General features: G+C 63.7%; 1 protein-coding gene across 1 annotated transcript in view; it reads right to left on the bottom strand.

Moving 5' to 3' along the window:
* USP39 (ubiquitin specific peptidase 39) overlaps positions 1-25,804 on the bottom strand; it is a 26,015-nt gene extending 211 nt beyond the window's left edge. The window contains exons 1-12 of the mRNA XM_064175558.1: positions 25,407-25,804; positions 24,950-25,019; positions 22,915-23,009; positions 19,960-20,096; positions 18,211-18,363; positions 15,300-15,525; positions 11,893-11,970; positions 11,698-11,765; positions 8,217-8,548; positions 2,194-2,329; positions 2,005-2,091; positions 1-377 (exon numbers count right to left, since the gene is read on the bottom strand). The exon at positions 1-377 is cut by the window's left edge and continues 211 nt beyond it. Coding sequence (XP_064031628.1) covers positions 330-377; positions 2,005-2,091; positions 2,194-2,329; positions 8,217-8,548; positions 11,698-11,765; positions 11,893-11,970; positions 15,300-15,525; positions 18,211-18,363; positions 19,960-20,096; positions 22,915-23,009; positions 24,950-25,019; positions 25,407-25,779 — 1,803 coding nt within the window. The 5' untranslated portion in view covers positions 25,780-25,804 and the 3' untranslated portion in view covers positions 1-329. The remainder of the gene's footprint in view (positions 378-2,004; positions 2,092-2,193; positions 2,330-8,216; positions 8,549-11,697; positions 11,766-11,892; positions 11,971-15,299; positions 15,526-18,210; positions 18,364-19,959; positions 20,097-22,914; positions 23,010-24,949; positions 25,020-25,406) is intronic.
* Between the last annotated feature and the right edge of the window lie 623 nt (positions 25,805-26,427).

Below are 26,427 nucleotides of genomic sequence, written 5' to 3'. Positions count from 1 at the left end.
GTGCCATGGGTGCCCATGGCAGGGGCCTAAGTGTGCCCAGGGTATTGTGGGTGCCCTCAGGGTGGGCATGGCTGTCTCTATGGAGGCCATGGGTGCCCTGGGCTGGGTGTGCCCCTAGGGACATTGCAGGTGCCCCTGGGAGTGCCATGGGTGCCCCTGGGGAGAGTGCCCAGGGACACTGTGGGTGCCCCCAGGGAGGGCACAGGCATGCCTGGGGTGGGGGGGGTGAGAGTCTATGGGTGCCCCTCGAGTGGACTTCAGGTGTCTCCAGAGGGGTGCCCACAAGGGAGTGCCCAGAGAGGTGCCCAGAGAGGTGCCCAGGGCAGGGCTCAGGCTCCCTGCTGCTTGGTCTCATCTTCCTCTCGGCGCTTCCAGATCTGGGGAGAGGCAGAGCAGGGAGGAAGGCTCAGGGCACAGCCTGGGGGGGGGGGACACAAATGGCCTCGAGGACCCCAATTGTCCCCAGAGGTCTCCAATGTCCCCAAGGACTCCATCAAGGACCCCAAATGTCCCCAAAGGTCCCCAATGTCCACAGAGTCCCCAAGGTCCCCCATGTCTCTAAGGTCCCCAAATGTCCCCAGAGGTCTCCAATGTCCCCAAATGACCCCAAAGGTCCCCAATATCCACAGGGTCCCCAAGGTCTCTAAGGTCTCCAATGTCCCCAAACGTCCCCAAAGGTCTCCAATGACCCCAAATGACCCCAAAGGTCTCCAAGGTCCCCAAGGACTCCATCAAGGACCTCAAATGTCCCCAAAGGTCCCCAAGGTCCTCAGAGTCCCCAAGCTCCCCAAGGGTCCTAAATGACCCCAAAGGTCCCCAATGTCCACAAGGTCCCCAAATGTCCCCAAAGGTCTCCAATGACCCCAAATGACCCCAAATGTCCCCAATGTCCACAGGGTCCCCAAGGTCCCTAATGTCTCTAAGGTCTCCAATGTCCCCAAAGGTCTCCAATGACCCCAAAGGTCCCCAATGTCCACAGGGTCCCCAAGGTCCCCAATGTCTCTAAGGTCTCCAATGACCCCAAATGACCCCAAATGACCCCAAGGTCCCCAACGACTCCAAGGTCTCAAAGGTCCCCAATGGCTCTAAAGTCTCCAATGACCCCAAAAGTCCCCAAGGTCCCCAATGACCCAAATGTCTCCAATGACCCCAAATGACTTCAAAGTCCCCAATGGCTCCAAGCTCTCCAATGACCCCAAATGACCTCAAGGTCCCAAATGTCCCCAATGGCTCCAAGGTCTCCAATGACCCCAAATGACCTCAAAGGTCCCCAACGTCCACAGGGTCCCCAAGGTCCCCAATGTCTCTAAGGTCCCCAAATGTCCCCAAAGGTCTCCAATGACCCCAAATGACCCCCAAAGGTCCCCAACGTCCACAGGGTCCCCAAGGTCCCCAATGTCTCTAAGGTCCCCAAATGTCCCCAAAGGTCTCCAATGACCCCAAATGACCCCCAAAGGTCCCCAACGTCCACAGGGTCCCCAAGGTCCCCAATGTCTCTAAGGTCCCCAAATGTCCCCAAACGTCCCCAAGGTCCTCAGAGTCCCCAAGCTCCCCAAGGTCCCCAATGACCCCAAATGACCCCAAGGTCCCCAACGACTCCAAGGTCTCACAGGTCCCCAATGGCTCCAAGCTCTCCAATGACCCCAAATGACCTCAAGGTCCCCAAGGTCCCCAATGGCTCCAAGCTCTCCAATGACCCCAAATGATCTCAAGGTCCCAAATGTCCCAAATGACCTCAAGGTCCCAAATGTCCCCAAATGACCTCAAGGTCCCCAATGATCCAAATGTCTCCAATGACCCCAAATGACCTCAAGGTCCCCAATGGCTCCAAGCTCTCCAATGACCCCAAATGACCTCAAGGTCCCCAATGGGTCCAAGCTCTCCAATGACCCCAAACAACCTCAAGGTCCCAAATGTCCCCAATGACCTCAAGGTCCCAAATGTCCCCAATGACCTCAAGGTCCCAAATGTCCCCAATGACCTCAAGGTCCCCAACGTCCTCACCTGGATGTAAGCCTCAGAGAGGGTAATCATCTGGGGCAGGATGTCTGTGACCTGCAGGTCCTGCAGCTCATACCACTTGCCAGTGCCCTGCCACAAGAGGGGGTGGGTGAGGGTGAGGTCAGAGGTGACACTGGCACCCCCCTGGGCAGGGGGCAGGCTGGCAGCAGGGCAGTGCCAGGGGGCACTCACGTGGTGCAGGACGTGGATGCGGTAGGAGCCCTCCGAGGGCTTCCCATCGTGGACGATGTTTGCCACCAGGTCGTAGGTGGTGTTGGGGTGGGCAGCCTGAGCCTCCTCTGCCAGGTACTCTCGCAGGTCCACGTTCCTGGGGGGCACCTCTGTGGGCACTGCTGCCAACCACAGCCAGCCCCCAGCCCCCTCCAACCCCCAACTCCCGCCCCGGAGCCACCTGCAGCATCTCCCACCCGGAGCTGCTCGCAGCTGCCCTCAAACCCCCTCCAAAGCAGCTTCAAACCCTCTCAGGTGCCACCAAATCCCTCTCAGGTGCCACCAAATCCCTCTCAGGTGCCACCAAATCTCTCCCAGATGCATCCAAACCCTCTCAGATGCCACCAAATCCCTCCCAGGTGCCACCAAATCCCTCTCAGGTGCCACCAAACCCCTCCAAAGCAGCTTCAAACCCTCTCAGGTGCCACCAAATCCCTCTTAGGTGCCACCAAACCCCTCCAAAGCAGCCTCAAACCCTCTCAGGTGCCACCAAATCCCTCTTAGGTGCCACCAAATCCCTCTCAGGTGCCTCCAAATCCCTCTCAGGTGCCACCAAACCCCTCCAAAGCAGCTTCAAACCCTCTCAGGTGCCACCAAATCCCTCTCAGGTGACACCAAATCCCTCCCAGATGCCACCAAACCCCTCCAAAGCAGCTTCAAACCCTCTCAGATGCCACCAAATCCCTCCCAGATGTCACCAAACCCCTCCAAAGCAGATTGAAACCCTCTCAGGTACCACCAAATCCCTCTCAGGTGCCACTAAATCCCTCTCAGGTGCCACCAAATCCCTCTCAGGTGCCACCAAATCCCTCTCAGGTGCCACCAAATCCCTCCAAAACAGCTTCAAACCCTCTCAGGTGCCACCAAACCCCTCTCAGGTGCCACCAAATCCCTCTCAGGTGCCACCAAATCCCTCCCAGGTGCCACCAAATCCCTCCAAAGCAGCTTCAAACCCTCTCAGGTGCCACCAAATCCCTCTCAGGTGCCACCAAATCTCTCCCAGATGCCTCCAAACCCTCTCAGATGCCACCAAATCCCTCCCAGGTGCCACCAAATCCCTCTTAGGTGCCACCAAACCCCTCCAAAGCAGCTTCAAACCCTCTCAGGTGCCACCAAATCCCTCTTAGGTGCCACCAAACCCCTCCAAAGCAGCCTCAAACCCTCTCAGGTGCCACCAAATCCCTCTTAGGTGCCACCAAATCCCTCTCAGGTGCCTCCAAATCCCTCTCAGGTGCCACCAAACCCCTCCAAAGCAGCTTCAAACCCTCTCAGGTGCCACCAAATCCCTCTCAGGTGACACCAAATCCCTCCCAGATGCCACCAAACCCCTCCAAAGCAGCTTCAAACCCTCTCAGATGCCACCAAATCCCTCCCAGATGTCACCAAACCCCTCCAAAGCAGATTGAAACCCTCTCAGGTACCACCAAATCCCTCTCAGGTGCCACTAAATCCCTCTCAGGTGCCACCAAATCCCTCTCAGGTGCCACCAAATCCCTCTCAGGTGCCACCAAATCCCTCCAAAACAGCTTCAAACCCTCTCAGGTGCCACCAAACCCCTCTCAGGTGCCACCAAATCCCTCTCAGGTGCCACCAAATCCCTCCCAGGTGCCACCAAATCCCTCCAAAGCAGCTTCAAACCCTCTCAGGTGCCACCAAATCCCTCTCAGGTGCCACCAAATCTCTCCCAGATGCCTCCAAACCCTCTCAGATGCCACCAAATCCCTCCCAGGTGCCACCAAATCCCTCTTAGGTGCCACCAAACCCCTCCAAAGCAGCTTCAAACCCTCTCAGGTGCCACCAAACCCCTCTTAGGTGCCACCAAATCCCTCTCAGGTGCCTCCAAATCCCTCTCAGAGGCCACCAAACCCCTCCAACGCAGCTTCAAACCCTCTCAGGTGCCACCAAATCCCTCTCAGGTGACACCAAATCCCTCTTAGGTGCCACCAAACCCCTCCAAAGCAGCTTCAAACCCTCTCAGATGCCACCAAATCCCTCCCAGATGTCACCAAACCCCTCCAAAGCAGATTGAAACCCTCTCAGGTGCCACCAAATCCCTCTCAGGTGCCACCAAATCCCTCCAAAGCAGCTTCAAACCCTCTCAGGTGCCACCAAATCCCTCTCAGGTGCCACCAAATCCCTCCCAGATGCCACCAAACCCCCCCAAAGCAGCTTCAAACCCTCTCAGATGCCACCAAATCCCTCTCAGATGCCACCAAATCCCTCTCAGATGCCACCAAACCCCTCTCAGATGCCACCAAATCCCTCTCAGATGCCACCAAATCCCTCCAAAGCAGCTTCAAACCCTCTCAGGTGCCACCAAACCCCTCTCAGGTGCCACCAAACCCCTCTCAGGTGCCACCAAATCTCTCCCAGATGCCTCCAAACCCTCTCAGATGCCACCAAATCCCTCCCAGATGCCACCAAATCCCTCTCAGGTGCCACCAAACCCCTCCAAAGCAGCTTCAAACCCTCTCAGGTGCCACCAAATCCCTCTTAGGTGCCACCAAACCCCTCCAAAGCAGCCTCAAACCCTCTCAGGTGCCACCAAATCCCTCTTAGGTGCCACCAAATCCCTCTCAGGTGCCTCCAAATCCCTCTCAGGTGACACCAAACCCCTCCCAGATGCCACCAAACCCCTCCAAAGCAGCTTCAAACCCTCTCAGATGCCACCAAATCCCTCCCAGATGCCACCAAACCCCTCCCAGATGCCACCAAACCCCTCCCAGATGCCACCAAACCCCTCCAAAGCAGCTTCAAACCCTCTCAGATGCCACCAAATCCCTCCCAGATGCCACCAAACCCCTCCCAGATGCCACCAAACCCCTCCAAAGCAGCTTCAAACCCTCTCAGATGCCACCAAATCCCTCCCAGATGCCACCAAACCCCTCCCAGATGCCACCAAACCCCTCCAAAGCAGCTTCAAACCCTCTCAGATGCCACCAAATCCCTCTCAGATGCCACCAAATCCCTCTCAGGTGCCTCCAAATCCCTCTCAGATGCCACCAAACCCCTCCCAGATGCCACCAAACCCCTCCAAAGCAGCTTCAAACCCTCTCAGGTGCCACCAAATCCCTCTCAGGTGACACCAAATCCCTCCCAGATGCCACCAAACCCCTCCAAAGCAGCTTCAAACCCTCTCAGATGCCACCAAATCCCTCCCAGATGTCACCAAACCCCTCCAAAGCAGATTGAAACCCTCTCAGGTACCACCAAATCCCTCTCAGGTGCCACTAAATCCCTCTCAGGTGCCACCAAATCCCTCTTAGGTGCCACCAAATCCCTCCCAGGTGCCACCAAACCCCTCCAAAGCAGCTTCAAACCCTCTCAGGTGCCACCAAATCCCTCCCAGATGCCACCAAACCCCTCCAAAGCAGCTTCAAACCCTCTCAGATGCCACCAAATCCCTCCCAGATGCCACCAAACCCTCCCAGATGCCACCAAACCCCTCCCAGATGCCACCAAACCCCTCCAAAGCAGCTTCAAACCCTCTCAGATGCCACCAAATCCCTCCCAGATGCCACCAAACCCCTCCCAGATGCCACCAAACCCCTCCAAAGCAGCTTCAAACCCTCTCAGATGCCACCAAATCCCTCTCAGATGCCACCAAATCTCTCCCAGATGCCTCCAAACCCTCTCAGATGCCACCAAATCCCTCCCAGATGCCACCAAATCCCTCTCAGGTGCCACCAAACCCCTCCAAAGCAGCTTCAAACCCTCTCAGGTGCCACCAAATCCCTCTTAGGTGCCACCAAACCCCTCCAAAGCAGCCTCAAACCCTCTCAGGTGCCACCAAATCCCTCTTAGGTGCCACCAAATCCCTCTCAGGTGACACCAAATCCCTCTCAGGTGACACCAAACCCCTCCCAGATGCCACCAAACCCCTCCAAAGCAGCTTCAAACCCTCTCAGATGCCACCCAACCCCTCCAGATGCCACCAAACCCCTCCCAATGCCACCAAACCCCCTCCTGATGCCACCAAACCCCTCCAAAGCAGCTTCAAACCCTCTCAGGTGCCACCAAACCCTCCAAAGCAGCTTCAAACCCTCTCAGATGCCACCAAATCCCTCCCAGATGCCACCAAACCCCTCCCAGATGCCACCAAACCCCTCCAAAGCAGCTTCAAACCCTCTCAGATGCCACCAAATCCCTCCCAGGTGTCAGCAAACCCCTCCAAAGCAGATTGAAACCCTCTCAGGTGCCACCAAATCCCTCTTAGGTGCCTCCAAATCCCTCTCAGATGCCACCAAACCCCTCCAAAGCAGCTTCAAACCCTCTCAGGTGCCACCAAATCCCTCTCAGGTGACACCAAATCCCTCCCAGATGCCACCAAACCCCTCCAAAGCAGCTTCAAACCCTCTCAGATGCCACCAAATCCCTCTCAGATGCCACCAAACCCTTCCAGGTCCCCCCAAACCCCTCCCAGGTCCCTCCAAACCCCTCCCAGGTCTCCCCAAACCCTTCCCAGGTCCCTCCAAACCCTCCCAGCTGCCTCCAAACCCTTCCCCAGGTCCCCCCAAACCCCTCTCAGGTCCCCCCAAACCCCTCCCAGCTGCCTCCAAACCCTTCCCAGGTCCCTCCAAACCCCTCCCAGATGCCTCCAAACCCTTCCCCAGGTCCCCCCAAACCCCTCTCAGGTCCCCCCAAACCCCTCCCAGATGCCTCCAAACCCTCCCAGCTGCCTCCATCTTCTTTTAGATGCTTCCAATCTCCTCCAGCTGCCCCTGACCTCCTCCAGATACTTCTAATCCCTTTTAGCTGCTTCCAACCCTCCCCTAGACACTTCCAACCTCCTCCAGCTGCTTCCAACCCTTCTCCAGCTACCTCCAACCTCCTCCAGCTGCCTCCAACCTCCTCCAGCTGCCTCCAACCTCCTCCAGCTGCCTCCAACCCTCCTCCAGCTGCTTCCAACCTCCTCCAGCTGCCTCCAACCTCCTCCAGCTGCCTCCAACCTCCTCCAGCTGCCTCCAACCTTTTAGCCACCTCCAACCCTCCTCCAGCTGCTTCCAACCTCCTTTAGATACTTCTAACCTCCTCCAGCCACCTCCAACCCTCCTCCAGCTGCCTCCAACCTCCTCCAGCTGCCTCCAACCTCCTCCAGCTGCCTCCAACCTTCCTTAGATACTTCTAACCTCCTTTAGCCACCTCCAACCCTCCTCCAGCTGCTTCCAACCTCCTCCAGCTGCTTCCCACCCTCCTCCAGCTACTTCCAACCTCCTTTAGCCACCTCCAACCCTCCTCCAGCTGCCTCCAACCTCCTTTAGCTGCTTCTAACCTCTTTTAGCCACCTCCAACTCTCCCCTAGACATTTCCAACCTACTCCAGCTGCCTCCCACCCTCCTCCAACTGCCTCCAACCTCCTTTAGCTACTTCTAACCTCTTTTAGCCACCTCCAACTCTCCTCCAGCTGCCTCCAACCTCCTTTAGATACTTCTAACCTCCTTTAGCCACCTCCAACCCTCCTGCAGCTGCCTCCAACCTTCTTTAGCCACCTCCAACCCTTCTCCATCTGCATCCCACCCTCCTCCAACTGCCTCCAACCTACCTTTAGATCCTTCTAACCTCCTTTAGCTCCTTCTAACCTCTTTTAGCCACCTCCAACCCTCCTCCAGCTGCTTCCAACCCTCCTCCAGCTGCCTCCAACCTCCTCCAGCTTCTTCCAACCTCCTTTAGCCACCTCCAACCTCCTCCAGCTTCTTCCAACCTCCTTTAGCCACCTCCAACCCTCCTCCAGCTGCCTCCAACCCTCCTCCAGCTGCCTCCAACCTTCTTTAGCCACCTCCAACCCTCCTCCAGCTGCCTCCCACCCTCCTCCAGCTGCCTCCCACCCTCCTCCAGCTGCCTCCAACCTCCTTTAGCTCCTTCTAACCTCCTTTAGCCACCTCCAACCCTCCTCCATCTGCCTCCAACTCTCTCTCAGCCACTTCCACCTCGCTCCCTCTGCCCCCTCCACGCTCCCCCTCCCTCCCCAGGCCCTGGGCCCTCACGTGATGGGGAAGTTGACAATGGTTGGGTTCTTCTCCACGAAGAAGTTGTTCTTGGTGAAACGTTTGATGCAGAAGATGAGGTAGGGAGGCAGCCTGGTGAGCTGGAAGCGCTTCAGGAAGTTCTCCTTGTAGGTCTTGTACTCCTTCTCAGTGGCCCCATTGAACTTGGCCAGGATGCTGAAGAGAGGCACCTGGGGGATGATCAACTGCTCCTTCTCGTCCTTGTAGAGCGGCGCCGTGGGCAGGTCCAGGCTCAGGTACATGAAGGAGGACTCCACCATCAGCTCCTGGTACTCAGAGTTCTGCAGCAGCTGAGCCTTCTCCTCTGCTGGCTGCGGGCAGGGGCACAGCTCAGTACCATTGGGGGGGGTGGGCAGAGGCTGCACAGAGCCCTCCCTGAGCTCACAGCATCCACAGACCTCACAGCATCCACAGAGACACTCTGAGCTCAGAGCATCCACACAGCCCCCCCATAGCTCACAGCCCCCCCTGAGCTCACAGCATCCACACAGCCCCCCTGAGCACACCACAACCCCCCTGAGCTCAGAGCATCTACACAGCCCCCCCTGAGCTCAGGTACATGAAGGAGGACTCCACCATCAGCTCCTGGTACTCAGAGTTCTGCAGCAGCTGAGCCTTCTCCTCTGCTGGCTGCGGGCAGGGGCACAGCTCAGTACCACTGGGGGGGGTGGGCAGAGGCTGCACACAGCCCCCCCTGGGCACAAAGCATCCACACAGCCCCCCCTGAGCTCAGGTACATGAAGGAGGACTCCACCATCAGCTCCTGGTACTCAGAGTTCTGCAGCAGCTGAGCCTTCTCCTCTGCTGGCTGCGGGCAGGGGCACAGCTCAGTACCATTGGGGGGGGTGGGCAGAGGCTGCACAGAGCCCTCCCTGAGCTCACAGCATCCACAGACCTCACAGCATCCACAGAGACACTCTGAGCTCAGAGCATCCACACAGCCCCCCCATAGCTCACAGCCCCCCCTGAGCTCACAGCATCCACACAGCCCCCCTGAGCACACCACAACCCCCCTGAGCTCAGAGCATCTACACAGCCCCCCCTGAGCTCAGGTACATGAAGGAGGACTCCACCATCAGCTCCTGGTACTCAGAGTTCTGCAGCAGCTGAGCCTTCTCCTCTGCTGGCTGCGGGCAGGGGCACAGCTCAGTACCACTGGGGGGGGTGGGCAGAGGCTGCACACAGCCCCCCCTGGGCACAAAGCATCCACACAGCCCCCCCTGAGCTCAGAGCATCCACAGACCTCACAGCATCCACAGAGACACTCTGAGCTCAGAGCATCCACACAGCCCCCCCATAGCTCACAGCCCCCCCTGAGCTCACAGCATCCACACAGCCCCCCTGAGCACACCACAACCCCCCTGAGCTCAGAGCATCTACACAGCCCACCCTGAGCACACCACAACCCCCCTGAGCAGGGAGCATCCACAGAGCCACTCTGAGCTGAGAGCATCCACACAGCACTCCCTGAGCTCAGAGCATCCACAGAGCCTCCACTGAGCTGAGAGCATCCACACAGCCCCCCCTGAGCTCAGGTACGTGAAGGAGGACTCCACCATCAGCTCCTGGTACTCAGAGTTCTGCAGCAGCTGAGCCTTCTCCTCTGCTGGCTGCGGGCAGGGGCACAGCTCAGCACCACTGGGGGGGGTGGGCAGAGGCTGCACAGAGCCCTCCCGGGGCACACCACAGCCCCCGAGCTCACAGCATCCACACAGCCCCCCCTGAGCACACCACAGCCCCCCCTGAGCACACAGCATCCACACAGCCCCCCCTGAGCTCACAGCATCTACACAGCCCCCCCTGAGCACACAGCATCCACACAGCCCCCCCTGAGCTCACAGCATCCACACAGCCCCCCCTGAGCTCACAGCATCCACACAGCCCCCCCTGAGCTCACAGCATCCACACAGCCCCCCCTGAGCACACAGCCCCCCCTGAGCTCACAACCCCCCCTGAGCACACAGCATCCACACAGCCCCCCTGAGCATTGAGCATCCACACAGCCCCCCCTGAGCACACAGCATCCACACAGCCCCCCCTGAGCACACCACAGCCCCCCCTGAGCTCAGAGCATCCACAGAGCCCCCACTGAGCTGAGAGCATCCACACAGCCCCCACTGAGCTCAGAGCATCCACACAGCCCCCCCTAAGCTCACAGCCCCCCCTGAGCTCAGGTACATGAAGGAGGACTCCACCATCAGCTCCTGGTACTCAGAGTTCTGCAGCAGCTGAGCCTTCTCCTCTGCTGGCTGCGGGCAGGGGCACAGCTCAGTACCACTGGGGGGGGTGGGCAGAGGCTGCACAGAGCCTCCCCTGGGCACAAAGCATCCACACAGCCCCCCCTGAGCACAAAGCATCCACAGAGCCCCCCTGAGCATTGAGCATCCATGCAGCCCCCCTAAGCTCATAGCCCCCCTGAGCTCAGAGCATCCACACAGCCCCCACTGAGCTCACAGCATCCACACAGCCCCCCCGAGCTCACAGCATCCACACAGCCCCCCCTGAGCTGAGAGCATCCACAGAGCCCCCCCCTGAGCACACAGCATCCACAGAGCCCCCCCCTGAGCTGAGAGCATCCACACAGCCCCCCCTGAGCACACAGCATCCACACAGCCCCCCCTGAGCACACCACAGCCCCCCCTGAGCTCACAGCATCCACACAGCCCCCCCTGAGCTCACAGCATCCACACAGCCCCCCCTGAGAGCATCCACACAGCCCCCCGAGCTGAGAGCATCCACAGAGCCCCCCCCTGAGCACACAGCATCCACACAGCCCCCCCCGAGCTGAGAGCATCCACACAGCCCCCACTGAGCACACAGCATCCACACAGCCCCCCCTGAGCACACCACAGCCCCCCCTGAGCTCACAGCATCCACACAGCCCCCCCTGAGCACACAGCATCCACACAGCCCCCCCTGAGCACACAGCATCCACACAGCCCCCCTGAGCACACCACAGCCCCCCCTGAGCTCACAGCATCCACACAGCCCCCCCTGAGCTCACAGCATCCACACAGCCCCCCCTGAGCTGAGAGCATCCACACAGCCCCCCCTGAGCACACAGCATCCACACAGCCCCCCCTGAGCTCACAGCATCCACACAGCCCCCCCTGAGCACATCACAGCCCCCCCTGAGGTCAGAGCATCCACACAGCTCCCCCTGAGCACACCACAGCCCCCCCTGAGCACACCACAGCCCCCCCTGAGCTCACAGCACCCACACAGCCCCCCCTGAGCACACAACCCCCCCCCCACGAGCTCAGAGCCTCCACACTGCTCCTTCAGCCCAGCAGGAGCTCCACACACATCTCCTGGAGCTGAGCACCTCCCCCCAAAGCCGAGCAGGACCTCCCCACCCCCCACCCCCCTCCACCCCCCCGGAGGTAAGCAGAACCTCCCTGCCCACCCCCGAGCTGAAGAGGACCTCCCCACCCCCCCCCCACCCCCCCCACCCCCGCACCAGGTCTGGGTGTGGCAGCTTCTTGGTGAAGATGCGCATGGAGCCCTGGAAGACATCGGTGACGATGGCTGGGGGGGGGGAGGGGGCACACGGGTCAGGGGGTGGCACCGGTGCCACACCCCCACCCCCCCGGTGCCACCCCAGCAAGGCCCCGCCCAGGGCATCCTCAGGCAGCCTGCAGGGCTCTCTCCTTACTCTTCTTCTTCCTCTTGGTGCCCCCCAGGGCCGAGTGCAGGGCGTTGAGGAACCAGGAGAGGAAATCGACTCCGTCCCCTAAGGGGGGGAGGGGGTAAGGGGGGGGGTAAGGGGGCACTGAGTGCCAGGCTGGGGGAGAGCTCAGACATAGCACCCCCAGCCCCACTGCCACCCACAGCCACCCCTACCTCCAGCAACCCCCCCCAGCACCCCCCCACAGCCACCCCCAGCACCTCCACCCCCACACCAGCAACCACCTCCAGCACCACCCCCAGCAACCAACCCCAGCACCCCCCCACAGCCACACCCAGCACCCCCCACAGCAACCACCCCCAGCACCCCCCCACAGCCACCCCCAGCACCCCCCCACAGCCACACCCAGCACCTCCACCCCCACACCAGCAAGCACACCCAGCACCACCCCCAACAACCACCCCCAGCACCCCCACAGCAACCACCCCCAGCACCCCCCCAACAACCACCCCCAGCACCCCCACAGCAACCACCCCCAGCACCCCCCACAACAACCACCCCCAGCACCCCCCCAACAACCACCCCCAGCACCCCCACAGCAACCACCCCCAGCACCCCCACACAACAACCACCCCCAGCACCCCCACAACAACCACCCCCAGCACCCCCCAACAACCACCCCCAGCACCCCCACAGCAACCACCCCCAGCACACCCCCACAGCCACCTCCAGCACCCCCCCGAGCACCCCCCCAACAACCACCCCCAGCACCCCCACAACCACCCCCAGCACCCCCCCAACAACCACCCCCAGCACCCCCACAGCAACCACCCCCAGCACCCCCACACAACAACCACCCCCAGCACCCCCACAGCAACCACCCCCAGCACCCCCACAGCAACCACCCCCAGCACCCCCACAGCAACCACCCCCAGCACCCCCACACAACAACCACCCCCAGCACCCCCACAACCACCCCCAGCACCTCCACCCCTCCCCAACAACCACCCACCCAGCAACCACCCCCAGCACCCCCACACAACAACCACCCCCAGCACCCCCCCAGCAACCACCCCCAGCAACCCCACCCCCACCAGCAACCACCCCCAGCACCCCCCCAGCAACCACCCCCAGCAACCCCACCCCCACCAGCAACCACCCCCAGCACCCCCCCAACAACCACCCCCAGCACCCCTACCCCCACCCCAACCACCCCTCCCCAACAACCCCCACAGCACCCCACAACAGCCAACCCCAGCACCCCACAACAACCACCTCCTGCACCCTCCCACAGCCACCACCAGCACCCTGCCCCAACTACCCCCCCAGCAACCACCCCCAGCACCCCCCCAGCAACCACCCCCAGCACCCCCCCAGCAACCACCCCCACAGCCACCCCCAGCACCCCCCAGTAACCTCCATGCCCCTCCCTGAGCTCAGCACAACCTCCACTCTCCCTCTCCCCACTCGCTCCTCACCTTGCTTGCCAATCCCCCACTGCTGGCACCACCACCCCTACCCTCACCCCTCTCTGTGCCCTCTGCCAGCCTGCTCCTCACCCTGCTTAGTGACCTGGAACTGCTGGCACCACAACCACCCCCATCCCCTTCCCCCACGACCCTCACCACCTCCATGCCCCTCCCTGAGCTCAGCACAACCTCCACTCTCCCTCTCCCCACTCGCTCCTCACCTCGCTTGGCAATTCCCCACCGCTGGCACCACCACCCTTACCCTCACCCCATTCTGTGCCCTCTGCCAGCCTGCTCCTCACCTCCCTTGGCAATCTGGAAGTGTTGGCATCACAACCACCTCCATCCCCTTTCCCCACGACCCTCACCACCTCCATGCCCCTCCCTGAGCTAAGCACAACCTCCACTCTCCCTCTCCCCACTTGCTCCTCACCTCGCTTGGCACAACCGCTGGCATCACCAGCCCTACCCTCATCCCATTCTGTGCCCTCTGCCAGCCTCCTCCTCACCTTGCACAGTGACCTGGAAGTGTTGGCATCACCCCCACCTCATTCCCCCCACGACCCTCACCACCTCCATGCCCCTCCCTGAGCTCAGCACAACCTCCACTCTCCCTCTCCCCACTCGCTCCTCACCTCGCTTGGCGATCCCCAACCGCTGGCACCACCACCCTTACCCTCACCCCATTCTGTGCCCTCTGCCAGCCTGCTCCTCACCTCCCTTGGCAATCTGGAAGTGTTGGCATCACAACCACCTCCATCCCCTTCCTCCACGACCCTCACCACCTCCATGCCCCTCCCTGAGCTCAGCACAACCTCCACTCTCCCTCTCCCCATTCGCTCCTCACCTCACTTGGTGACCTGCAGCCGCTGGCACCACCACCCTTACCCCCACCCCATTCTGTGCCCTCTGCCAGCCTGCTCCTCACCTCCCCTGGCAATCTGGAACTGTTGGCACCACAACCACCCCTTCCTCTATGACCCTCACCACCTCCATGCCCCTCTCTGAGCTCAGCACAACCTCCACTCTCCCTCTCCCCACTTGCTCCTCACCTCGCTTGGCAATCCACAACCGCTGGCATCACCAGCCCTACCCTCATCCCATTCTGTGCCCTCTGCCAGCCTCCTCCTCACCTTGCACAGTGACCTGGAAGTGTTGGCACCACAACCACCCCCATCCCCTTCCCCCACGACCCTCACCACCTCCATGCCCCTCCCTGAGCTAAGCACAACCTCCACTCTCCCTCTCCCCACTCGCTCCTCACCTTGCTTGGCGATCCCCAACCGCTGGCACCACCACCCCTACCCTCACCCCATTCTGTGCCCTCTGCCAGCCTGCTCCTCACCTCCCTTGGCAATCTGGAACTGCTGGCACCACAACCACCCCTACCCCCTTCCTCCACGACCCTCACCACTTCCATCCCCCTCCCTGAGCTCAGCACAACCTCCACTCTCCCTCTCCCCACTTGCTCCTCACCTCGCTTGGCGATCCCCCACCGCTGGCACCACCACCCTTACCCTCACCCCATTCTGTGCCCTCTGCCAGCCTGCTCCTCACCTTGCTCAGTGACCTGGAAGTGTTGGCACCACAACCACCCCCATCCCCTTCCCCCACGACCCTCACCACCTCCAGACCCCTCCCTGAGCTCAGCACAACCTCCACTCTCCCTCTCCCCACTCACTCCTCACCTCGCTTGGCGATCCCCCACCGCTGGCACCACCACCCTTACCCTCACCCCATTCTGTGCCCTCTGCCAGCCTGCTCCTCACCCTGCTTAGTGACCTGTAAGTGCTGGCACCACAACCACCTCCATCCCCTTCCCCCACGACCCTCACCACCTCCATGCCCCTCCCTGAGCTCAGCACAACCTCCACTCTCCCTCTCCCCACTCAGCGATCCCCAACCGCTGGCACCACCACCCTTACCCTCACCCCATTCTGTGCCCTCTGCCAGCCTCCTCCTCACCCTGCTTGGTGATCTGGAAGTTCTTCTTGCTGCAGAGCACCACAGCCTGCAGCATCTCGTGGGGGCTGACGTGGGCCTTGAAGTTCCTGGGGTTCCAGAGCTTCCTCATCAGCTCCCCGAAGCGCTGCACCAGCAGGAACATGATGTCCCCGGGGGGCCTCTGGATGCTGCTGTAGTTCTCCTCCTCCAGGAAGTAGTTCCTCAGGGGGGGCACATTGGAGAGGGCCTGAGGGAGGGGAGGGCACAGCCACAGGGGGGCAGGTTGCCACCAGCACCACCCTCTGACCCCCACACCCCCCGGATTTAAATTGAGGGGAGTGGAAGTGAGAGCCTGAGGAGCAAACTGCAATGCCAGGGAGGGCTTTGGGGGGGCCTGGGAGGGGGCTGGAGAGACATGGGAGGGGTTGGGGGCATCTAGGAGGGGGCTGGGGGCACCCGGGAGGGGGTTGGGGGGACCTGGGAGGGGGTTGAGGGCATCTGAGAGGGGGTTGGAGATACATGGGAGGGGGTTGGGGGCACCTGGGAGGGGGTTGGAGAGACCTGGGAGGGGGCTGGGGGCACCTGGGAGGGGGCTGGGGATACATGGGAGGGGGCTGGGAGCACCTGGGAGGGGGCTGGAGAGACATGGGAGGGGGCTGGGGGCACCTGAGAGGGGGTTGGAGAGACATGGGAGGGGGCTGGGGGCACCTGAGAGGGGGTTGGAGAGACCTGAGAAGGGGCTGGGGGCATCTGGGAGGGGTTTTGGAGGGACCTGAGGGGGGGTTGGAGGCATCTAGGGAAGGTTGGAGGATCCTGGAAGGGGTTTGGAGTGACCTAGGAGGGGTTTGGAGAACCTGAGGGGGGTTTGGAGGGACCTGGAAGGGAGTTGGAAGCACCTAGGGAAGGTTGGAGGATCCTGGAAGGGGTTTGGAGGGACCTGGAAGGGGTTTGGGGAGACCTGGAAGGGGTTTGGAGGGACCTGGAAGGGATCTGAGGAGACCTGGAAGGGGTTTGGAGGGACCTGGAAGGGGTCTGAGGAGACCTGGAAGGGGTTTGGGGAGACCTGGAAGGGGTCTGAGGAGACCTGGAAGGGGTTTGGAGGGACCTGGAAGGGGTTTGGAGGGACCTGGAAGGGGTTTGGAGGGACCTGGAAGGGGTCTGAGGAGACCTGGAAGGGGTTTGGAGTGACCTGGAAGGGATCTGAGGAGACCTGGAAGGGGTTTGGAGGGACCTGAAAGGGATCTGAGGAGACCTGGAAGGGGTTTGGAGGGACCTGGAAGGGTTGTAGGGAGACCTGGAAGAGGTTTGGAGGGACCTGAAAGGGATCTGAGGAGACCTGGAAGGGGTTTGGAGGGACCTGGAAGGGATCTGAGGAGACCTGCAAGGGGTTTGGAGGGACCTGGGAAAAGTTGGAGCTGTTTTGTAGGCATCTGGGAAGGGTCTGGAGACCTTTCTGGGCCTTTGGGACCTCTGAGGACCTTGGAGACCTTTGGGGACCTTTGGGACCTTTGAGGCCCTTGGGGACTTTTGGGTACCTTGGGGACCTTTGGGGACCTTGAGGACCTTTGGGGACTTTTGGGTACCTTGGGGACCTTTGGGGACCTTGAATGACCTTTGGGACCCTGGAGACCTTTGAGGACCTTGGGGACCTTTAGGGACCTTGGGGACCTTGGAGACCTTTGGGGACCTTGGGAGACCTTTGGGACCTTTGGGATCTTGGGGGACCTTGGGGACCTTTGGGATCTTGGGGGACCTTTGGGGACCTTTGAGACCTTTGGGGACCTCTGAGGACCTTGGGGACCTTGAATGACCTTTGGGACCCTGGAGACCTTTGGGGACCTTGGAGACTTTTAGGGACCTTGGAGACCTTTGAGACCTTTGGGGACCTTGGAGACCTTTGGGACCTTTGGGGACCTTGAGGACCTTTGGGGACTTTTGGGTACCTTGGGGACCTCTGAGGACCTTGGGGACCTTTGGGGACCTTGGGAGACCTTTGGGATCTTGAGGGACCTTTGAGGACCTTTGAGGACCTTGGGGACCTTTGAGACCTTTGGGGACCTTTGAGGACCTTGGGGACCTTTGAGGACCTTGGGGACCTTTGGGACCTTGGAGACCTTGAGGACCTTTGGGGACCTTTGAGGACCTTTGGAGGACATTTGGGGACCTTTGAGGACATTTGAGGACCTTTGGGGACCTTTGAGGACCTTTGGGGACCTTTGAGGACCTTGAGGACCTTTGGGACCTTGGGACCTTGGAGACCTTTGGGACCTTGGGGACCTTTGGGGACCTTGAGGACCTTGAATGACCTTTGAGGACCTTTGGGGACCTTGGAGACCTTTGAGGACCTTTGAGACCTTTGGGACCTCGGAGGACCTTGGGGACCTTTGGGGACCTTTGAGGATCTTTGGGACCTTTGGGGACCTTGGGAGACCTTTGGGGACCTTGAATGACCTTTGAGGACCTTGGGGACCTTTGAGACCTTGGGGACCTTTGAGACCTTTGGGGACCTTTGAGGACCTTTGGGGACTTTTGGGGACCTTGGAGACCTTTGGGGACCTTTGAGGACCTTTGGGGACCTCTGAGGACCTTGGAGACCTTTGGGGACCTTTGAGGACCTTGGAGGACCTTGGAGACCTTTGGGACCTCTGAGGACCTTGGAGACCTTTGGGGACCTTGAATGACCTTTGGGACCCTGGAGACCTTGGGGACCTCTGAGGACCTTGGGGACCTTGAATGACCTTTGGGACCCTGGAGACCTTTGGGACCTTTGGGGACTTTGGGGACCTTTGGGACCTTGGGGACCTTGGGGACCTTTGGGGACCTGGGAGATCTTTGGGGACCTTGGAGACCTTGGTGCCCCCTGAGGACCTCGGTGCCCTCGGGGAGCTGAGGGCCCTGGGGTGCCCTGGGCAGCTAGGGGGGGGGTGGGCACCTGCAGCACGGCGTTGGCATAGTCGTTGGCTTTGATGTTGTTGAGCCCCACGATGCCAGGCAGGTAGGTGGTGCCATCGTATGCCCGCGACAGCTTGGCCTGCTTGTCCAGGTTGGCAATCTGCTGCGCCGTGAAGGTTGGCTTCAGCACGTACTGCGGGGCAAGGGCACCAGCTGCTGCCCGCCTGGCACCACGGGGGCACCAGCCTGGGCACCGGGGGGGGTGTGGGTGCCAGCCTGGGCACTGTGGGGGGGTGTGGGCACCAGCCTGGGCACCGTGGGGGGGTGTGGGCACCAGCCTGGGCACCATGGGGGGGTGTGGGCACCAGCCTGGGCACTATGGGGGGCTGCGGGCACCAGCCTGGGCACTATGGGGGGCTGCGGGCACCAGCCTGGGCACCATGGGCAGCCTGGGCATTATGGGGGCTGCAGGGAGGCTGTGGGCACCAGCCTGGGCACCATGGGGGACTGTGGGCACCAGCCTGGGCACTATGGGGGCTGCAGGGAGGCTGTAGGCACCAGCCTGGGCACCATGGGGGGCTGTGGGCACCAGCCTGGGCACCGTGGGGGGGTGTGGGCACCAGCCTGGGCACCGTGGGGAACTGCGGGCACCAGCCTGGGCACCACGGGGGCACCAGCCTGGGCACCGGGGGGGGGTGTGGGTGCCAGCCTGGGCACCATGGGGGGGGTGTGGGCACCAGCCTGGGCACTATGGGGGGCTGTGGGCACCAGCCTGGGCACCGTGGGGGGGTGTGGGCACCAGCCTGGGCACCGTGGGGGGGTGTGGGCAACAGCCTGGGCACCGTGGGGGGGTGTGGGCACCAGCCTGGGCACTGTGGGGGCTGCAGGCACCAGCCTGGGCACTATGAGGGGCTGTGGGAACCAGCCTGGGCACTATGGGGAACTGCGGGCACCAGCCTGGGCACCACGGGGGCACCAGCCTGGGCACCATGGGGGGGTGTGGGCACCAGCCTGGGCACCACGGGGGCACCAGCCTGGGCACCGTAGGGGGGTGTGGGCAACAGCCTGGGGACTATGGGGGCTGCAGGGAGGCTGTGGGCACCAGCCTGGGCACCATGGGGGGGTGTGGGCATCAGGCTGGGCACCATGGGGGGCTGTGGGCACCAGCCTGGGCACTATGGGGAACTGCGGGCACCAGCCTGGGCACCACAGGGGCACCAGCCTGGGCACCGTGGGGGGGTGTGGGCAACAGCCTGGGCACTATGGGGGGCTGTGGGCACCAGCCTGGGCACTATGGGGGGCTGCAGGCACCAGCCTGGGCACCATGTGGGAGAGAAGCCTGGAGCCAGGCGGGGGTTGGGCTCTGCTGCCAAGGCAAAGTGCTGGCAGCAGAGAAGATGCCCTCAAGCTGTGCCAGGGCAGAGCCAGGTCTGAAGCAAAGAACAATTCCTTTGCTGCCAACATAGTCAAAGCCTGCCCCAGGCTGCCCAGAACCATGCCCACACCACCTTCCCCTCCCCCCCTAAATCCCTGAGCCACCCCTGGCACGACCCCTTAACCGTGCCAAGCTGGCACAAGCTGGCACACAGCCTCAAACCTACCCCTGCAAGAGCTTCGACTTAACCACCAGCAAGAGCTGCCCAGGGAGGCAGAGCAGCAGAGTGGCAGCAGGGTGGGGGGGGGGCCGAGCTGGCACTGGGAGCTGTTGGGGGGGGTGGGGAGGAAGGGAGGAGGAGGTGCCAGGCAGCAGCTGGGTGCCCGCAGGGTGGGTACAGAGGTGGGTACAGACCGTGATGTCCTCCAGGGAGGAGTCGATGATCTCGTAGTTGTCAGGCAGGCAGTAGAACTTGAGGGTGTGCAGGTTGAGGAAGACATGGTGGCTGAGCTGCACACTGTGGATGTAGGCATGGGAGCGCAGCCCCCGGCCTGTGGGCAGGGCACAGCCTCAGCTGGCACAGCACTGGCACTGCCAAGGGGGCAGCAGGGCAGCTCCGGGGCCGCCCGCGGCAGAAGCGGCCAAGGGGAGGACCTGGCCCCCAGTAGGAGCTGCCTCTGCCCTGCCCAGCACCAGGGGAGGTGCCCCCCAAGGAGCACCCCAGCAGTGCCCCCCCTTGCCCTCAGCAGCATGGCCCCAGCTGGCACAGCACTGGCACTGCCAAGGGGGCAGCAGGGCACCTCCAGGGCCGCCCGTGGCAGAAGCGGCCAAGGGGAGGACCTGGCCCCCAGTAGGAGCTGCCTCTGCCCTGCCCAGCACCACGGGAGGTGCCCCCCAAGGACCCCCAGCAGCGCCCCAGGAGGTGCCCTCCACAGCCCCCCAGCAGCACAGCCCCAGCTGGCACAGCACTGGCACTGCCAAGGGGGCAGCAGGGCAGCTCCGGAGCCGCCCGCGGCAGAGGCGCCCAAGGGAAGGGGATGGAACCAGGGCGAGGACCTGGCCCCCGTGGGAGCTGCCTCTGCCCTGCCCAGCACCACGGGAGGTGCCCCCCAAGGACCCTCAGCAGTGCCCCAGGAGATGCCCTCCATAGTCCCCCAACAGTGCCCCACAAGGTGGATCCCATTGCCCCCCCAGCAGCACCCCAGGAAGTGTCCCCTGTGCCTCCCCCAGCCCCTGTTTGGTGCCCCCCAAGGACCCCCAGCAGCACCCCAGGAGATGCCCTCCATAGCCCCCCAGCAGCACAGCCCCAGCTGGCACAGCACTGGCACTGCCAAGGGGGCAGCAGGGCAGCTCCGGGGCCACCCGCAGCAGAAGCGGCCAAGGGGAGGACCTGGCCCCCATAGGAGCTGCCTCTGCCCTGCCCAGTGCCACGGGAGGTGCCCCCCAAGGACCCCCAGCCTCTGTTTAGTGCCCACCATGCCCCCCCAGCAGGTGCCCATCAAAGACCACCCCCAGCAGCCCAGGAGATGCCCACCAAGGACCCCCACCAGCACCCCAGGAGGTGCCCCCCAAGGACCCTCAGCAGCACCCCAGGAAGAGTCACCTGTGCCAACCCCAGCCCGTTTGGTGCCCCACCATGCCCCCCCCAACCAGCACCCCAGGAGATGCCCTCCATAGCCCCCCAGCAGCACGGCCCCAGCTGGCACAGCACTGGCACTGCCAAGGGGGCAGCAGGGCACCTCCCGGAGCCGCCCGCGGCAGAAGCGGCCAAGGGGAGGACCTGGCCCCCAGTAGGAGCTGCCTCTGCCCTGCCCAGCACCACGGGAGGTGCCCCCCAAGGACCCCCAGAAGCGCCCCAGGAGGTGCCCTCCACAGCCCCCCAGCAGCACAGCCCCAGCTGGCACAGCACTGGCACTGCCAAGGGGGCAGCAGGGCAGCTCCGGAGCCGCCCGCGGCAGAGGCGCCCAAGGGAAGGGGATGGAACCAGGGCGAGGACCTGGCCCCCGTGGGAGCTGCCTCTGCCCTGCCCAGCACCACGGGAGGTGCCCACCAAGGATCCCCAGCAGTGCCCCAGGAGGTGCCCCTCAAGGACCCCCAGCAGCACCCCAGGAGGTGCCCCCCAAGGACCCCCAGCAGTGCCCCAGGAGGTGCCCCTCAAGGACCCCCAGCAGTGCCCCACAAGGTGGCTCCCACTGCCCCCCCCCAGCAGCACCCCAGGAAGTGTCCCCTGTGCCTCCCCCTGTTCCTGCCTGGTGCCCACCATGCTCCCCCCAGCAGCACCCCAGGAGATGCCCACCAAGGAGCCCCAGCAGTGCCCCAGGAGGTGGCCTCCACAGTCCCCCAGCAGTGCCTCAGGAGGTGCCCCCCAAGGACCCCCAGCAGCAGCCCAGGAGGTGCCCCCTGTGCCTCCCCCAGGCTCTGTTTAGTGCCCACTATGCCCCCCCCAGCAGTACCCCAGGAGGTGCCCACCAAGGATGCCCAGCAGCACCCCAGGAAGTGTCTCCTGTGCCACCCCCAGCCCCTGTTTGGTGTCCCCCATGGCCCCCACAGCAGTTTTGTGCCCCCCACGAGTGCCCTTTGTGCCCCCCCCGAGTGTCCTCTGTGCCCCCCTTTAGCATCACCTCATCCCCTGAGTGCCCTTTGTGCCCTCCCCGAGTGCCCTCTGTGCCCCCCTATAGCAGCACCTTACCCTGAGTGCCCTTTGTGCCCTCCCCAAGTGCCCTCTGTGCCCTCCTTTAGCAGCACCTTACCCCCTGGGTGCCCTTAGTGCCCTCCCCGAGTGCCCTCTGTGCCCCCCTTTAGCATCACCTTACCCCCTGAGTGCCCTTTGTGCCCCCCCCAAGTGCCCTCTGTGCCCTCCTTTAGCAGCTTCTTACCCCCTGAGTGCCCTTTGTGCCCCCCCCAAGTGTCCTCTGTGCCCCCCTTTAGCATCACCTCACCCTCTGAGTGCCCTTTATGCCCCCCCGAGTGCCCTCTGTGCCCCCCCTTCAGCACCCCCTTACCCCTGAGTACCCTTTGTGCCCCCCCCCCGGCATCACTCTACCCCCTGGGCAGCATCTCTCTGTGCCCCCCCCCCCCCCTCCAGCAGCTCCCCCCTGGACCAGCTCCATCCCTTGCCCCCTGAGTGCCCTTTGTGCCCCCCCCAGCATCACTCTACCCCCTGGGCAGCATCTATCTGTGCCCCCCCCCCCCCCCCCCCAGCAGCTCTCAGCTCCATCCCTTGCCCCCTGAGTGCCCACACAAACCCCCTCAGACAGACTCCCCCTCAGACAGACTCCCCCTCAGCAGCCCCCCCGGTTCTGAGGCCCCCCCTGCCCTGTGCCCACCCCGTGCCCACCCTGTGCCCACCCCGTGCCCGGGGGGGCTCACCCTGGAAGTACTTCCCGCAGACCAGGCAGGCATAGACGTTGATGTGGGACAGGGAGATGGAGCAGAGCTTCTCGAAGTCAAAGTCCAGCACACTCCTGGGGGGGGGCACACAGCTGGGGCATGGCACAGGACCCCCCCACCCCCACCCGTGTGCCCCCCCCAAATCCCCTCCCTGTGCCCTCCCCAAGCTCCCTCCCTGTGCCCACCAAACCCCAGCCGTGCCCACCCCAAATCCCCCCCTCCGTGTGCCCCCAGCAAGATCCCTCCCTGCCCTCCCCCCCAACCCCCCCCATGTGCCCCCCAAATCCCCTCCATGTGCCCCCCCAAGCTCCCTCCCCATCCCCCCCACCCCCCCGTGTGTCCCCCCAAGCTCCATCCCCATCCCCCCAACCCCCCTGCTGTGTGCCCCCCCAAGCTCCCTCCCTGCCCTCCCCCCCAACTCCCCCCATGTGCCCCCCAAACCCCTTCCTTGTGCCCTCCCCAAGCTCCCTCCCTGTGCCCACCAAACCCCAGCCATGCCCACCCCACATCCCCTCCGTGTGCCCCCCCCAAGATCCCTCCCTCCCCATCCCTCCCAAGCCCCCCCCGTGTGCCCCCCCCAAGCTCCCTCCCTGCCCTCCCCCCCAACCCCCCCGTGTGCCCCCGTGTGCCCCCAAATCCCCTCCATATCCCCCCCAAACCTTGTGTCCCCCCCAAACTCCCTCCCTGTGCCCACCAAACCCCATCCGTGCCCCCCCCAAACTGTGTGCCCCCCAAACCCCATCCGTGTGCCCTCCCCAAGCTCCCTCCCTGTGCCCACCAAACCCCAGCCGTGCCCACTCCAAATCCCCTCCGTGTGCCCCCCCAAGCTCCCTCCCCATCCCCCCCTAACCCCCCACTGTGTGCCCCCCCAAACCCCCCCATGTGCCCCCCCAGCTCCCTCTCTGTCCTCCCCCCCACCCCCCCCGTGTGCCCCCCAAATCCCCTCCATGTGCCCCCCCAAGCTTCCTCCCTGCCCTCCCCCCCAACACCCCCCCGAGTGCCTCCCCCCAGCTCCCTCCCCATCCCCCCACCGTGTGCCCCCCAAATCCCCTCCGTGTGCCCTCCCCAAACCCCTCCCTGTGCCCACCAAACCCCAGCCGTGCCCACCCTAAATCCCCTCCGTGTGCCCCCCCAAGCTCCTGCCCTGCCCTCCCCCCCAACCCCCCCCGTGTGCCCCCCAACCCCCCCATGTGCCCCCCCCAAGCTCCCTCCCCATCCCCCCCTAACCCCCCACCGTGTGTCCCCCAAACCCCCCCATGTGCCCCCCCAGCTCCCTCCCTCCCCATCCCCCCCAAGCCCCCCACCGTGTGCCCCCCCAAGCTCCCTCCCTGCCCATCCCCCCAACCCCCCCATGTGCCCCCCAAATCCCCTCCATGTGCCCCTCCCCAACCCCCTCCTTGTCCTCCCTAAACCCTTGGCCCCCCCAAACCAAACTCTTGTGCCCCCCAAACCTCCTCCTTGGTCCCCCCAAACCAAACCCTTGTGCCCCCCAACCCCCTTCCCGTGCCCCCCAACACCCTTGTGCCCCCCCAAACCAAACCCTTGTGCCCCCCAACCCCCTTCCCGTGCCCCCCAACACCCTTGTGCCCCCCAACACCCTTCCCGTGCCCCCCAACACCCTTGTGCCCCCCCAAACCAAACTCTTGTGCCCCCCAAACCTCCTCCTTATCCTCCCTAAACCCTTGGGCCCCCCCAAACCAAACCCTTGTGACCCCCAATCCCCTCCCTATGCCCCCCAAACCTCCTCCTTGTCCTCCCTAAACCCTTGCCCCCCCCCAAACCAAACCTTTGTGCCCCCAACCCCCTCCTTGGCCCCCCCAAAACCCATGACCCCCCCAAACCAAACCCTTGTGCCCCCCAACCCCCTCCCTGTGCCCCCCAAACCCCCTCCTTGGGCCCCCCCAAACCAAACCCTTGTGCCCCCCAACCCCCTCCCTGTGCCCCCCAAACCCCCTCCTTGGCCCCCCCAAACCAAACCCCGGTGCCCCCCGCCCCTCCCCGTGCCCCCCCTCACTTGTTGATGGTGTCCAGGTAGGGGCAGTGTCTGCTGCGCTGATCCTCGGGGTCGAAGCGGCCGTAGCGGACTGGGGGGGGGGGCAGACGGGGGGGGTCCGGTAGAGACGGGAAGCGATTAAGCAGCGCTCGGTAACGAGCGAGCAGGGCCCGGGGCTGAGCCTTCGGAGTCCCTCCGGTGCTTACCGACCCCCCCCGAACCTCCCCCCCCATAGACCTCAGCTCAGGAGGTCCAAGCTCGGCCCCGGTGTGTGTAGCTCCCTCCCGCCGCCGGACCCTCCGCACTGCCGGTGTCCCGGGAGCCCCCCCGGGAGCTTCCCCCCCGTTATGCCATCCCACCGGGGCCGTGCTGCACACTCCGGTGGGTCTCCCGCCACCCCCCCCGGCACCCTGCTCCCCCTCGTCCCTCCCGGCTGACCCCCCCCCCCCCCCCCCCCCCCGGCACCGCCGCCGCTCACCGGTGGGCTCCGGCTCCGGGTCGGAGTCTCCATCAGGCTCACGTTCACGTTTGACCCGCACCGACCCGCCCGAGGGGACCGAACGCTCCCAGGTACCGCTCCCACTCCCGGGCTCCCGCTTGATCCGAGCGGGATCCACCGGCAACGGCAACGCTAAACCCGCGGCCGCCGCCGCCGCCTCCCGCCGCCCGCGTTCCCGCTCCCCATCCCGCCTGCCGCGGGACCGCTCCGCATCCCCTTCGTGGCGGCTGCGGGACGAGGCCCGCGATGAGGAGGAGGAGGAGGAGGAAGAAGACGAGGAGGAGAGGCTGGCACCGGCCGTGCCCCTCGGGGCTGCCCGCGGCTCCCGCTCCCGCTTCCCGCGGCTCGCCATGGCCGCACTGCGCAGGCGCGGCGGGGAGGGGGCGGGGCCGGCGGGGAGGGGGCGGGGCCGGCGGCGTGACGTCAGCGCTGCGCGTGCGCACCGGCCCGGCCCGCATCGCCACGGCGCCTGCGCACTACGGCTCCGGCTCGGTCCGCCCCTTGTGCGCCTGCGCAGTGCAGCGCCCCCTAGCGTCGGGCGGTCTCGGTACTGCGCTTGCGCACCACGAGTCTGGCCGGTTCGGGTCCCGGTGCGCATGCGTAGTGCAGCGCCCCCAAGCGCCTGGCCGGGTCCACCCTCGGTGCGCATGCGCAGTGCAGCGCCCCCTAGCACCTGGCCGCTTCGGTTCCCTATGCGCCTGCGCAGTGCAGCGCCCCCAGAGCCTGTCCAGTTGCGCTCTCTGTGCGCATGCGCAGTGCAGCGCCCCCTAGCGCCTGGCCGCTTCGGCTCCCTATGCGCCTGCGCAGTGCAGCGCCCCCTACCGTCAGGCGGTGTCGGTACTGCGCTTGCGCACCACGAGCCTGGCCGGTTCGGGTCCCTGTGCGCATGCGCAGTGCGGCGCCCCCTAGCGCCTGGTCGGTTCGGGTCCCGGTGCGCATGCGCAGTGCAGCGCCCCCTAGCGCCTAGCCGCTTCGGGTCCCTACGCCTGGCCGGTTCGGG

The sequence above is a fragment of the Pogoniulus pusillus genome, chromosome 42 (genome assembly GCF_015220805.1).
Source record: "Pogoniulus pusillus isolate bPogPus1 chromosome 42, bPogPus1.pri, whole genome shotgun sequence".
In the NCBI taxonomy this organism is placed as follows: Eukaryota; Metazoa; Chordata; class Aves; order Piciformes; family Lybiidae; genus Pogoniulus; species Pogoniulus pusillus.
The sequence above is the reverse complement of the archived record's forward strand: the minus strand, read 5'-3'. Positions and strand labels throughout refer to the sequence as shown.